Source organism: Rana temporaria, chromosome 4 (genome assembly GCF_905171775.1).
Source record: "Rana temporaria chromosome 4, aRanTem1.1, whole genome shotgun sequence".
In the NCBI taxonomy this organism is placed as follows: Eukaryota; Metazoa; Chordata; class Amphibia; order Anura; family Ranidae; genus Rana; species Rana temporaria.
The window spans coordinates 116,134,034-116,148,724 of NC_053492.1; the positions used below are offsets into that span (position 1 = coordinate 116,134,034).

Below are 14,691 nucleotides of genomic sequence, written 5' to 3' on the forward strand. Positions count from 1 at the left end.
CCCCCGCCGCATTGCTCTGGACCCGGTGCGCAATGTCCGCCCTGCACCCGCGATTGCCTGCAATCGGGGCAGGACCTTGGATCTGTGTGTGTAAACACACAGATCCATGTCCTCTCAGCCGTGAGGAGACTGGTGTGTGTTCCCAGTAAAGAGGAACACACATCGATCTCCTCCCCTTGTAAGTCCCCCTCCCACTAACAGTTAGAACACACTTTAGGGAACATATTTAACCCCTTCAGCGCCCCCTAGTGTTAACTCCTTCCCTGCCAGTCACATTTACACAGTAATCAGTGCAGTTTTATAGCACTAATCGCTGTGTAAATGTGAATGGTCCCAAAAATGTGTCAAAAGTGTCCGATATGTCCACCGCAATGTCACGGTCACAATAAAAATCGCAGATCACCGCCATTACTAGTAAAAAAAAAAATGCCATAATTCTATTCCCTGTTTTGTAGACGCTTGAACTTTTGCGCAAACCGATCAAATACGTTTATTGCCATCTTTTTACCAAAAATATGTAGAAGAATACGTATCGGTCTAAACTGAGGAAAAAAAAGTTTTTTTTTTTTTAAATTATGATATTTATTAAATCAAAAAGTAAAAGATATTGGGCTAGATTCACATACCTTTAGGTAGGCGTAGCATATCTCCTATACGCTACGCCACCGTAACTTTGAGAGGCGAGTATGGTATTCTCAAAGATTTTGCCGTGGACGAATCCCAGTGCGCATGCTCCAAATGACGTCGGCAAATCGTCAATGCTTTCAACGTGAACGTAAATTACGGCCAGCCCCATTCACGGACGAGTTACGCAAACGACGTAAAATTTGAAAAATTTGCCGCGGTTCCAACGTCCATACTTAACATTGGCTGCGCCATCTTTTTGGTGGTTTATCTTTACACCTGAAAACCCCTTACGTAAACGGTGTATCTTTGTACAACATTATTTTTTATTATTTTATATATTTATTATTTTAATAGTATCTTTACTGCAACGGCCGGGCGTACGTTCGTGAATAGGCGTATCTAGCTGATTTACATATTCTAGCCGTAAATCAGCATACACGCCCCTATCGGCCAGCGTAAATATGCAGTTAAGATACGACGGCGTAGGAGACTTACGCCGGCCGTATCTTAGCAACATTTAAGCGTATCTCAGTTTGAGCATACGCTTAAAGTTGCGACGGCGCGGATTCTGACTTACGACGGCGTATCTACTGATACGCCCGTCGTAAGTCTACCTGAATCTGGCCCATTGTGTTTTTTTCAAAATTGTCGCTCTTCTTTTGTTTATAGCGCAAAAAATAAAAACCGCAGAGGTGATTAAATACCACCAAAAGAAAGATCTATTTGTGGGGAAAAAAAGGCGTCAATTTTGTTTGGGAGCCACGTCGCACGATCACGCAATTGTCATTCAAAATGCGACAGCGCTGAAAACTAAAAATTGGTCTGGGCAGGAAGGGGGTGAAAATGCCTGGTATGGAAGTGGTTAAAAAGGGTTTGTTTTTATGACCTGATGTGTGATGTTACAAGTACCTTTAACATTTCCTCTGTAATTATGTTTTAACATTTTGCTTCTCTGCATAAGACCCTATTCAAATCCTAATTGATGCCTCATTGCAGTGGTTTGCCTTGATGGAAAAGGTAAAGTACATCAAAAGCTTTGACAACTGGTGGGGCCACCCAACATTTCCAACATTAAAATTAAAGGTAGGGAGGCAGCCATTTGTAGAAGACAGATTATCACTGGAGCTATATTTGCAAATTTAAAAAAATCACATTCTCTACATAATGGCTTTAGCTATTGTGAATGTTTTTTTTAAATAAGGATATTGTGAAATTTGGCATTGCTAAGAAGTAGCGTATGACTAAAGCCAAAACGTTTTAAAATTTTTTGAATAGAATGGAGAGACATAATTAGAACATCTGTCAGGATTGAATTGCTGTCTCTTTTCCCTGTTTACCATTATTGCCAAACGTGAACGTGACGCCATAACAGGAATAGGAACATTTGTTACATTGGCGTTGGTGACAACCAGGGATTCACTCGCTTTGGGGGGATTTCCTCTCACTTCCTGTTTTGGCTATGGTAAATCTCCCCATTAAGACACAGATGGTGGGAAAAAAATAACAGGGGTTATAACCTTCTCTTAATCTATCCAAAATTATTAAAATAATTATTAAAATACATTTTGCATTTAGTTCTACTTTAACTTTCTTTTTTTCATTTCTTTCTTTTAGTCTTTGTAACATCGGGGGACATTCAGTATACTGTTTATGTACACAACTCCCCCAAGATTTTTTACTGTTCATTTTACTGGCTCTATGCTTTTTATGCTGTGTAAATGTGAATGGTCCCAAAAATGTGTCAAAAGTGTCCGATATGTCTGCCGCAATGTCACGGTCACAATAAAAATCGCAGATCACCGCCATTACTAGTAAAAAATAAATAATAAAAAATAATAATTCTGTCCCCTATTTTGTAGGCGCTATAATTTTTCGCAAACCAGTCGCTTATTGCGATTTTTTTTTTTTTTTTTTACCACAAATATGTAGAAGAATACGTATTGGTCTAGACTGATTTTTTTTTTTTTTTAATTGGGATATTTATTATAGCAACAAGTAAAAAATATTGTATTTTTTTTTTCAAAATTGTCGTTCTTTTTTGTTCATAGCGCAAAAAATACAAACCGCAGAGGTGATCAAATACCACCAAAAGAAAGCTCTACTTGTGGGGAAAAAAGGACGTCAATTTTGTTTGGGGGCCACGTCGCACGACCGCACAATTGCCAGTTAAAGCGACGCAGTGCCGGAAGCTGAAATTTCACCTGGGCAGGAGGGGGGTATATGTGCCCAGTAAGCAAGTGGTTAAGCATCTCTTTGTATTTAAATGTAACCATAGTGTTTCTTAGATCCTTGCCCCCTAACAAGCACCTACAACAGCCAACATTGTTGATAACTGCAGAATTAGGAGATAGGACCTGACTTTCCTTGATATGGTAACATTCGTTCTGTTCTGTGCCTGCTTGATTCCCAACCATTAAAATAGTGCCTGTTGCGGACTCTGCAGAGGTGTGAAGATCATTTGGTGGTGGCAGGAGAGGAGGAAGGATCTCCTTTAGAGTAGAGAGTGCAACAAGGCCAACCAAGACTGTTAAACTGCAAAGGAATGCATCAACTATTGAAAATTACCGGTAACTTTATTGGTTTTAAACTTGTGTGCTTGGATCTGCTGATCAAGTTGGTATGTTCTGCATACAAGGAGTCTTCAGCAAGTAAACATTCAGATGTCCGAGCCTAAATTGTTTCCAGTGGCACTTAAAAGAATCTGTGAATTGAGATGAGCAATGGTTGACAGGAATGGAGGACTGGACATTAGGTATGGGATGAAAAGGCAGTTTGTAAAACACAAGAAACAAGTAATAGTGTAGAATTGAGCCTTCAGAGTAAAGAAAAGTCCCTCTGGGAAGAGAAAAACTCAAAAAATTTAAATGTGCAACTAACCTATTAAACCACTTATTTAAGGACAAGTTAACAAACATTTAATGTATACAAGTCATAAAGTTCTTTATCTCATACAACATGTGAATCCTTGAAGATGCATTTTCTCTCCAGTCCAAATGATTTCACTTACTAGTAGCCATATAAAATTATTTTTACATATTTTTTGCCCTGGGTAGCCTTATGGAAACCTGAAAATGGTACTGAAGAATAGCAGTAGTCAAATTACTCTTCCCACAAAATTTCTGTATCTTTTTAGTACTAGAGTCTCCAGGTCCTAGCATATATTTTAAGACTACTACAGAAATGTGTTCTGCTTATTTGGGTAAAATCTAGAGCCTAGATTTCAAAGCACACCACGCAAGAGGACCCCTTTATGGTCAGTTTATGGTCAGTATAGAACCCCCTAAATCACTCGGACAACTCCAGTAATCGCTTCCATGAATGCAACTTGGTGTTCCTCTGAAACACATTTGGTGGTATTGCCCTCAGATAAAGAGACACTGGACCAATTTTTCCAGCTGGTATTTGGGTAAAGGTTACCCGCAAGAACCCATTTGAAACTCTGGTAAATTTACAACCTGTCGCATCATTTAGTTCAAACTTCACATACATCTTCCCCCCTACTAGACAAACATTGGAAAAAGCATTGTTTCAAAATGGCCTGCTGCCGGTAAATTAAAAAGTGTCAGCTATTAATCATAACAACTCACTTTTTAAATATTAGAAGATCTGACCTTCCTAAATCCTACATTACTTTCGAAGTAACTTCAATCAGTGCCTGCAACGCATCATATTCAATAGTGATTCTGCCCATTACAGGCTTAATCCTATTTTCTCCTCTTATCTTTTCCCCTTTTCTGTTTCTTCTCCCTCTTTAGTTTATTTTCCTACTCACTCCTCTCTAACTCCTTTTGCTTTTCTTCTTCTTGCTCACCCACATTTCTTCATAATCCTCATATCTCAGGTGATTGGGATTACATTACATATGTCCCTTTGGTATATGCTTCAGAAATCTATAATTGAGCTTTGAGTGAAAGGCTGGGACCCCAGCCATTAAAATGCATGGATATTTGCCCCCTTTTTACAAGAGATGCTTTGACATTGTTATCTTTTCTGCACTTGAATATATACATAAATTACTACATAGGCTTTTCTTTTTGACATCCAATTCTACCTATAAAACCTTTAATAAAATAGTATTATAAAAAATCTATTTAAAGCGGTAGTAAAAAAATAAAATAATTTCCCCCTGCAAGTTAAGGGGGCATAATGTGCTAGTATGCATCCCATACTAGTACATTATGAAAGACTGACCTTGAAACAAAGCCCTCCAGTAGCGCACTGTCAACACCGCAGAGGTTTCCATTCTCACCCGGTCTTCCTTCCAGGTTTACAGGCTGCAGCTGCTTGAATGGCGGAGCCACAATGACGTCACTCCCGCATGGGATCCATTGCACAAAGCTCTGAAGGAATGGCACAGGTATGCCGTTCCTTCAGAGCACATGCGCAGGTGACGTCACCTGCTGCTGCTCACTGGACAATCTCCAAAACAGTGCACGTTTAGGAGATATTCATAGTACCTAAAGGTATGTTTATTATAAGCTTACCTGTAGGTAAAAATCAAAATGCAGGAGTTTACTATCACTAGAACCACTTGCTCATCGCCTAACTGGGAAAATACTGGGGTTATGGCTGCAGTATGACTCATCGTGAAAAACAGTCGTGTGTACGTTTTAACGACGGGGAAAAAACGCGCAGGCTCAGAAGCAAGTTATGAGAAGGGAAATTTGCATAATCAGCCCAAAGGGTGGCGCTTGACAAGAATCACGTTGAGAAGTTTTTTTCCATGACATGAAAAAAGGTTGTGTGTGTGGCATTAGGGTTTGTTAGGTAAATGAAGGCACACAAGGGGATCAAGCATTAGGTTCCTCTTGCCCCATGGGCTGTTATGATGATATATTTGCTATTGGCATCTATGACTTATAACATTACTGATATATCACATGACTTTGTAAAATTAAGTTTCCATTTCAAACCCTTTTATATTGCAAAAAAAAAAAATACATTTAGGATTTGGCTGATGTAGCCAAGACTATAGTTGCAGACATTTGCTTTTTCTCCTGTTGTCTCTGCATTATTCTTCTGTGGAATTGACAGAGTTATATTGAACCGTTGTTTGTGAACAAATGCAGCAGCCATCTTCAAGAAGACCATTAATTGAACATTCAATAATACAGAAATGCGGCAGCCACCTTTAAGGAGACTACTGGGGGCAGCCACTTTATGATTCTATCTAAGAGAGAGAAGGAGGAGCTGGATGAGGCAGAGGAGTCAGGATACCCGCGACAAGAGGTGCAGGAGTGTGCAGGGGCTTAGCTGCCTATCTGTAAGGTACCCCACCGCTGGAGATCCTGGGACCCTGTTGTGAGTGGCTGCCACCCGAGGACACTCCCAGGAAGCCAAGGCACAAGCTGCTGTTTAATTTCTTTGGCTTGGAAATTGTGAGCCTACTCCCTGGGAGAGTGTAAGGTATTCAGTGAACACCTTGTATGGCTGGACTGCCTGGTAGAGCCTCCCCCCCCCCCTGCTGATGGCTAAAGTTATACCAAACCAAATCTGTGTGAATGCATAGAGATTCTGAAATGAGCATAGGACTAACAAGAGCTCAAACTTCAGCAAGCTGACTTTCTTCCCTAGACCGTGTTATTTCTGAAAGGGCCCCACGCTGCTTGCCAACTTGCTTATCTTATCTACCACTTGCCAGTGAGAAAGGGACTGTTTGGCAGTTATAATTAGCCTTGTTTTCCCTCTTGATACTAAGCATAGGCTACACATACAGTTGCATATTGCTAGAAAAGATTATTTCTAGTGCTTAGCTATTATTCCCTCTATACAAAATATATTGCTGTGTTGCTTGTGTGCTCTTTGACATGCTAGTTGTCTTTTTGCAGATTGTTGCTATTCAAATTGTTAAAGCACCCAAGGTGTACCGGTAAGTGCTGGGTGAGCCAGGTGTGTCATCTCCAATTACATAGAGACATTCGATTCAGCAGCTCCTCTGGGGATGACGTTACACTGAATGTGGTACTTGTCCTTTTTCTGAAAACTAGTGATTTAGTAGCTTGTTAAACCTCCAAAATTTGCCACATGATGTGATTTTCAACCTTCACTACCCAAAAATCAGGCCTTTTTCTTTTTTTCTTCCTTTGATGTATAAGGGCAAAATCTGACAGTTTGTGATTTAATTATTTTTTGTCGCTGTCATCTGCAACCTTTTTGTTATACTTCTGTCTTGGCACTGAGTGAACTGTCCTCTGTGCGGCCTTCCTCACGATTTTTTTCATTGTCTCTCCTATCCCGTCTGCATGGAAACTGAGCAAGGCTCTGACGGAACTTCTTAACAGCAAAGAAATAGACCAGAGGATCCAGGGCAGCATTAAGGGTGCTAAGGCAGGAGGTAAATCTGTTAGCCATTGCCAGTCCTTGCCTTAAATCACAAGATGATGACACATCTGTGCTTTCACCACCAGGCATCAAAACATGGTATAAGGTACGACTGAGATGGTAAGGAACAAAGCAGATCAGGAATATTGTTAAGACCAGCAGAACCATCTTTACTGCACGCTCCTTTGGTTTCCTGTCACCTCCTTTTCTAAGACGCCTTAAAATAAGTCCATAGCAAATGACTGTGGCCAAGAAGGGGATGGCAAAAGCTGCACTGAGAGAGGATAGCGCCCTCAAAGATGGTGTTTCTCGATACAATAAACGGCAAACTTTTTCTTCCATTGATGCCCCTCTGCCTAACAGTAATGGGGCTGTAGCAAATGCAACAACAGCCCACAAAAAGCCACATGCAACATGAGCATGTAAGGGTTTTCTAATCTTGACAGAGTTGAGAGGGTGCACAATGGCCAAGTACCTATCAATACTTATCCCTGCTAAAAAGTAAAGACTGGCATACATGTTTAAGTAGAAAACAAAGCCAGACAGTCTACAAGCCAGTGAGCCAAAAGGCCAGTTATTTCCAGAGAGATGATAGAAAAGTCTGTTGGGAAGGCTGAGAAGTAGGAAGAGGTCTGAAAGTGCAAGATGGAGGAGAAAGATGTCAGATGGTGATTTGGGTTGGCGATCTCGTGCAAACAGTGAGAGAGCTAGGATGTTTCCCAGGCCTCCTACAAAAAGGCCCATCAGGTAGCAAACAGACAGAAGAGCATTCTCCAACCAGGTTTCCTGTACACATGGATCCACCAAAGTAAATACAGAGGAATTTGAAAGCATTTTGTTCTGTGAAGCACTCATCTTCAACTATTTTAAGCGACCCTCTAGAAAAAAATAGAGACATTGATTAGCAATGTAATAATTGGCATTCAATTAAATTATTAGCATTTTACACATTTACTCATAACTGCATTAGGATCCTATTAAAGCTAACCAAGGACATAGAAATATGTACATTCTAAAAGATCTGTGTTCTAAAGGATCGTGTCATAAACATGCACATTGGGACATCTCAAGTACCAATCAATCTTAAAGAAAGCAGTAAAAAAAAAAATTGCTAAAATCTGTGTGTATATTCACATGTTGTTAAATAGTGCTTACTGCCTACTACTCCCTATCTTACTATATCCCTGAGTTGTGTAGTGTCTGCATTTTATTGGCTAGCTGGGTGAAATAGGGTGCAGACTTTTGAGACAATTCAGTCTCTTTAGTGGTAAAAAAAAAAAAAAAAAAATGCACATAAAGCCTTATTATCAAGTTCTATGTCCACAGGCATAATTCAAATTAACATGCATTTCATTACAACTCCCTGCAACCCGGAGAATTTTAACAATGAGCTCATTATACAGACTTTATGACTGGAAGGAAGGATTTAAGAACAGCACCAGTGAGCAGTCAATTGTAACCAATTGTGTGTCAAACATGCTTTCTATGTTATATTATACTTATTTGGGAATCATAGTTAGTATATGTTATGATTCAGCTTGGGGGAAATCAGACCTATCCCATCATGTACAAAAAGCTCCCTTATGGTTTCTCTGCCTTGAGAATTACAATCCCCTGATTTTAAAGAAAAAGTTCGGGAATAGCAAAAAAAAAAAAAAACGAAATAGATGGCTGCAGCACCGAACCCAGCTGCAGCTGTCCTCTGCCAGCAAAACCCCAAGAACTGAGCGATCAAACACTGCTGATCGCTCAGTTCTGTGAAGAGAACGGTGATTGTCAGTTGCTGGCTCTCTGCTCTGCCTCTCCTCACAGGTTTATATTGACAGCAGCAGAAGCCAGTGGTTCCTGCTGCTGCCCTTGAGTTTTGTGAGGAGAGAGAGGGAGCAGCACTGGATCAAGAGGGGGGGGGGGGTGTTAACCTTCATGCAGAGTAAGATAAAGAACCTTTAGCCTTTGCAATAATTTTAGGTATGTAAATGAGAACATGCTAACATTGACTGTGTTTGTATTACCCAATAGTTTTTGTTTTGGACACACAACACACCTAAAAGCATTTTCAACATGATCTGCTCCACTAGGGACACAATGCTCTGCTCCTGATACAAAATGCTCTCTGCCTTTTTGATTACATACAATTGACATTTAAGCAAACACTTTACAAGAGTTCATTGACTAAGCTCAGGAGAGTTATAAAGAAAAACAGCATGTTTGGCATATACTGGAATGGGTCATGTTGGGGATTCTGCATTATTTTAAAAGCCTCTGGGTTGTGTTGCTCACTATAATTGGTCCACTTTGTGGATATTGTATAATCCTAGGAACCTTCTAGTTTTACTAAGGCTAAGGAAGTACTAACATTGACTACAATTTATTTTTGCCTGGTTATTTTGGGTCTTGGGGCTAAAGTTGTAATATACAGGTAAAACTCTAAAAATGTGAATATTGTGCAAAAGTTCATTTATTGCACTAATGCAACTTAAAAAGTGAAACTAATATATGCAATAGACTCATTACATGCAAAGCAAGATAGTTCAAGCCGTGATTTGTCATAATTGTGACTTAGATCCCTTTCACACTGAGGGCGTATTGCAGGCGCTATAGCGTTAAAAATAGCACCTGCAATCCGCCCTTAAAAGCTACTCCATTGTCTCTAGTGTGAAAGCCAGAGGGTTTTTACACTGGAGCGTTGCGCTAGTATACCTTTGGATATCTTTGGAGCGGTGTGTATACCGCTCCTCCACCACTGCTGTCCATTGAAATCAATGGGACAGCGTGGCTACACCGCCCACAATGCGCTGCTTCAGCAGCGCATTGCGGGTGGGTTTAACCCTTTCTCGGCCACTAGCGGGGGTTAAATGCGCCCTGCTAGCGGCCGAAATGGGGGGCAAATCCTCCCATAGCGTAGGCGGTAAAAATAGTGCCGTTTTACTGCTGATGCTATGGGCTGCTCAGTGTGAAAGGGGTCTTACAGCTCATGAAAACCCCAAATCCACAATCTCAGAAAATTAGAATATTACATGCAATCAATAAAACAAGGATTGTACATAGAACAATATCGGACCTCTGAAAAGTAGCAGCATGCATTTGTACTCAGTACTTGGTTTGGGCCCCTTTTGCAGCAATTACTGCCTCAATGCTGTGTGGCATGGAAGCTATCAGCCTGTGGCACTGCTGAGGTGTTATGGTAGACCAGGATTCTTCAATAGCGGCCTTCAGCTCTTCAGCATTGTTCGGTTTCATGTCTCTCATCTTTCTCTTGGCAATGCCCCATAGATTGTCTATGGGGTTCAGGTCAGGCGAGTTTGCTGGCCAGTCAAGCACAGCAATCCCACGGTCATTGAACCAGGTTTTGGTGCTTTTGGCAATGTGGGCAGGTACCAAGTCCTGCTGGAAAATAAAGCCGGCATCCCCATAAAGCTCGTATGCGGAAGGAAGCACGAAGTGCTTGAAAGTCTCTTGTAGACGGCTCCGTTGACCCTGGACTTAATGAAGCACAGTGGACCAACACCAGCAGATGACATGGCTCCCCAAATCAACACAGACTGTGGAAACTTCACACGGGTCTTCAAGCATCTTGCAGTGTGTGCCTCTCTATTCTTCCTCCATACTCTGGCTCCTTGGTTTCCAAATGAGATCATCAGAAAAGAGGACTTTGGACCACTGAGCAACAGACCTGGTGTGTTTTTCTTTAGCCCAGGTAAGAAGCTTCTGACGTTGTTTGCTGTTCAGGAGTGGCTTGACAAGAGGAATAAAAAATTTATAATTTTTGTTATTCTTGTTGCCTTTAAAGTCCCAACCCCTTGCTAGGGGGGACACCCCTTTTTTTGTTCTCCAAACAGACGGGATGTTGGCAACATAATTAATCTCTCTGGTACAAAACTCTTTTTTTTCAGCTTGACAAGAGGAATACGACATTTGAAGCCCATGTCCAGGATCCATCTGTGTGTGGTGGCTCTCGATGTACTCACTCCAGCCTCAGTCCACTCCTTGTGAAAGTCCACAACACTTTTTAATGGCCTTTTCCTGACAATCCTCTCCAGGCTGCGGTCATCCCTGCTGCTTGTGCACCTTTTTCTTCCACACTTTTCCCTTCCACATAACTTTCTATTAATGTGCTTTGATACAGCACTTTGGCAACGTCCAACTTCTTTTGCAATTACCTTTTTGAGGCTTTCCCTCCTCATGGAGGGTGTCAATGATGGTTTTCTGCACAACTGTCAGGTCAGCAGTCTTTCCCATGATTGTGATTCCTACTTAACCAGACTGAGAGACCGTGTAAAGGCTCAGCAACCCTTTGAAGGTGTTATGGCTTAATTAGCTGATTAGAGTGGGACACTTTGAGCCTAGAATATATTTTACAATATTCAAATTTTCTGAGATTGTGGATTTGAGGTTTTCATGAGCTGTAAGCCATAATCATTACAACTATGACAAATCACTGCTTGAACTATCTTGCTTTGCATGTAATGAGTCTATCTCATATATTAGTTTCACCTTTTAAGTTGCATTAGTGAAATAAATGAACTTTTGCATGATATTTAAAATTTTTTGAGTTTCACCTGTAGAATAAGTTTTATCCTAGTAGAATTTATAAATATAGTATTACTGTGATGTGTGAATATATGTCACACATTATTTTAAAGATATAAATGGCTTGACACTGGCTGGGTATACACTATTGGCGTTTAATATATATTAAACCCCAATGATGTGGAGTTATTGCATTCAATTTCCTAACGTGTGAAAGGTGCTCAAGGGGCTGAAGCTGCAAAAGACTCAATCCATTGTTATGTGTACAGAAATGATAGATGACAATGGCCACATGTTTAATAGGCCTTTTTTTTTTTATAAAGCGGGGAAGAGTTACAACCCCTGTCAGGTTTTATTGCTATCCCTGGCTTAATTAGAGATAATTTACTTAATTTCCTGTCTGAGAGAAGTTTTGGGTATACATACACTTTTTATCAGCAATGACTAGTTCATCACCCAGTTAGCATGTAAAATAGTTGTATATCAAGTGCAGTAACCTATGACAATCAATCAGAACTGATTAAACTCGGAGTTACAAGTAAAAGTTACTGTACTTTGCACATCATAATTGTCTTCACACTGTCCAAAAAAATAATTTTAAATGTGTGATTTTAAACTGCATTGGTGGTCCAGTCTGATGAAATAATACTTTTTTGGGTAGACATTTTCTGTAAATCTGATTTCAGACAACATATATTTTTTTTTCAATGTTTAAACTAAATGTATTTTTAAGGTGTAAAAAAAAGTTACTATTAAGATGTTTGGTTAAAGGGTTGGTCCATCAAAAAGCACACATTTCAGTTATACAGTGCTGTGAGCAGAGTAACTTTCTAGTTGACAATATCATAGATCCCAATGATGACATCTCCCTGCAAGAGTTAAGAGTGCTCTTCCCTTTTACCTTTAAGTCTTACATGATACAAAATGATAAATTCAATGAGGAAAATGCGGTTTATTGACTTTGATGTTGTGAATGGCCCGCACTACTACAGTACAGTTCCAAAGACCGCTAAAACTATTGGTGACTCAACAATCCAGCTTCCACCAAAAGCTGAAATATTAGCTAGCTTAAACCTTTATTAGTGTGCTATATATGATTTGAACCAATCATATCTGGTCGTAATATATACATTGTAGATATATATAAATAAATGTGTGTGTGTGTATACATAGATATCTATATACACACACACACACACACACACACACTGTATATGTAAAAAGAGAGCATTATACTGTAACTATATATATATATATATATATATATATATATATATATATATATATATATGGAATTTACATAAATCCTTGTTACATTTATAAATAGTATGATATTGTACATTAAATGCACATCAAGTAATGTTGAATTTTTTTCCCCATCATTAAAAATGATCATTAAATAATCATGCCCCATTCCTACTTTGTATTCTGCTACTAATTTCCAATTATTTATGTATTGCAGGCATTTATATAACCAATAATTTACACAACGCTTTCATATTAGATATACACATTATTCCCTGCCATTAAGGAGATTACAATCTAAGGTCCCTATCTCCCATGTATACATTCACACATACATATTAGGGCTATATTACCTGCCAACATGTCTTTGGAGTGTGGTGGGAAACCCACAGAAGCACAGAGGGCACATGCAAACTCCATGCAAATAACATCCAGGAGGGAACTTGAACCAACCCCAGTGTTGCAAGGCAGAAGTGCCATCCACACAGGCACTGTGCTGCCCAGTGTCAAAATGAAAAATAAAATGCACACATTCTTAAAAATCCAGGTTGCTTCTAAGTAAAAATGGTAACAGCGTTAATAAACTAAAACTAAAAAAAAGTTGTAAAGGTTCCTATTGAAATGTTGTCTAATATAGATTATTTGTGCCTATCTCGCTATTCATAAACTTGTGCACACATAATCAGAACTATAAAACAGGAATGGTCTGCTAAACAATAATACAGTAATCTCAAAATACAGCACAAATGTAATGATAATGTAACCCCAGGTAAAATATTCATTCATACTTGTAGCATATTACATGTATTGTACTATTATACACCTAACATATTGATGTGTACTCACTGGAAGTAATAGCATACTTACAAGCTCACTCAAATCTTCAAGCCCAGTTCCTCACTTAATAGCCGATGATCCTCTCTGATCCGCGTGTCCTAGTTTAAGTAGGACTGTGCGTCTCTGTTAGGGTAGGCTATCCAGCTCTTTGAATAGAGGGGAGGGCGCCCCCACATTTCTGTCCGCTCCCTCACCCCTCAATCACATTGGAACAGCAGCATTTTTCACAGTAGGACAAAGAGAGGAGTGTGTCTGAGGAATGGATGAGTGCACTGTTGCCATAGTTACTTGGGGGGACATGCTAGAGGGGGCTATGACTTTTGTCAGATGAAACTATCATTCCTTGTGTGCCATTACCAATAATAACCCCCTTATCAGAGAGCCCCTGTCATGTGCTGGCTTCACACATACTCATCTTGTTCTGCTGTCCAGCACAGCTGCATCCACTTTGCCAAACAGCATTCTGGTCATGCAAGGCAGAATATGGGGGGTTTTAGGTAGGAAATACAAGTAGCATCAGTAAGAGATGTCACTTTTAGAGGTTACCTGTAGTCATTAAAAGAACTTTGCAAAGAACCAGAGACGTCACTGCCTTACACTTACAAGGTAGGACACACTGAGGGGAAAGGCCAGAATCTGAAGCCGTGCATAGTAGCCAATTAGCTTCTAGTTAGTTCAGATACGCTTTGAAAATGAAAGTTTGAAACAGATTGCTGCTCCACATTCTGGCTTCTGGTTTCACTCCTATTAAATTCCCCTCAATGTGTTAGAAGAAAATTACAAAATCAGGAACATAAATAGGTCACTTACCCATAGCCAATTTTCTGTATTTACAGAGACCTGTTTGGTTCTAGAAAGCAACACTGCTTTAACTTTCTTTTCTCCAGCTTTAGAAAACAGCCCCACTGAGTTGGACCTCTTTCACATGGGCAGTAGTTTCTATTGCCTTCAGAAAAAGCAATTAGCCGTGGGCAGAGCCAAGCAGCAGAGGAGCCACTTCCAGGGTTCAGGAGGGGATCCTGCCACCACCTGACTTAATTTTTGTTTCTGCTTTTTCTTCCAGCGGATTAGGGATTTTTGACTTTAATTGCCAAACTTGATAGATAGCCCCCGTCAAACCTAGCATGCCAA

At 40.0% G+C, this 14,691-nt stretch overlaps 1 protein-coding gene across 1 annotated transcript; it reads right to left on the reverse strand.

The window, feature by feature from the left end:
- Positions 1-5,300: 5,300 nt before the first annotated feature.
- Positions 5,301-13,905, reverse strand: GPR17 (G protein-coupled receptor 17). Its single transcript, XM_040348868.1, has 2 exons — positions 13,591-13,905; positions 5,301-7,826 (listed from the first exon to the last, which is right to left on the reverse strand). The coding sequence occupies exon 2, from the start codon at positions 7,801-7,803 to the stop codon at positions 6,784-6,786; it is 1,020 nt and encodes a 339-aa protein (XP_040204802.1). The 5' UTR covers positions 7,804-7,826; positions 13,591-13,905; the 3' UTR covers positions 5,301-6,783.
- Between the last annotated feature and the right edge of the window lie 786 nt (positions 13,906-14,691).

Coding starts and splice junctions, on each gene's coding strand:
- GPR17 (XM_040348868.1), bottom strand. CDS start 7,803: ATGAGTGCTTCACAGAACAAAATGCTTTCAAATTCCTCTGTATTTACT.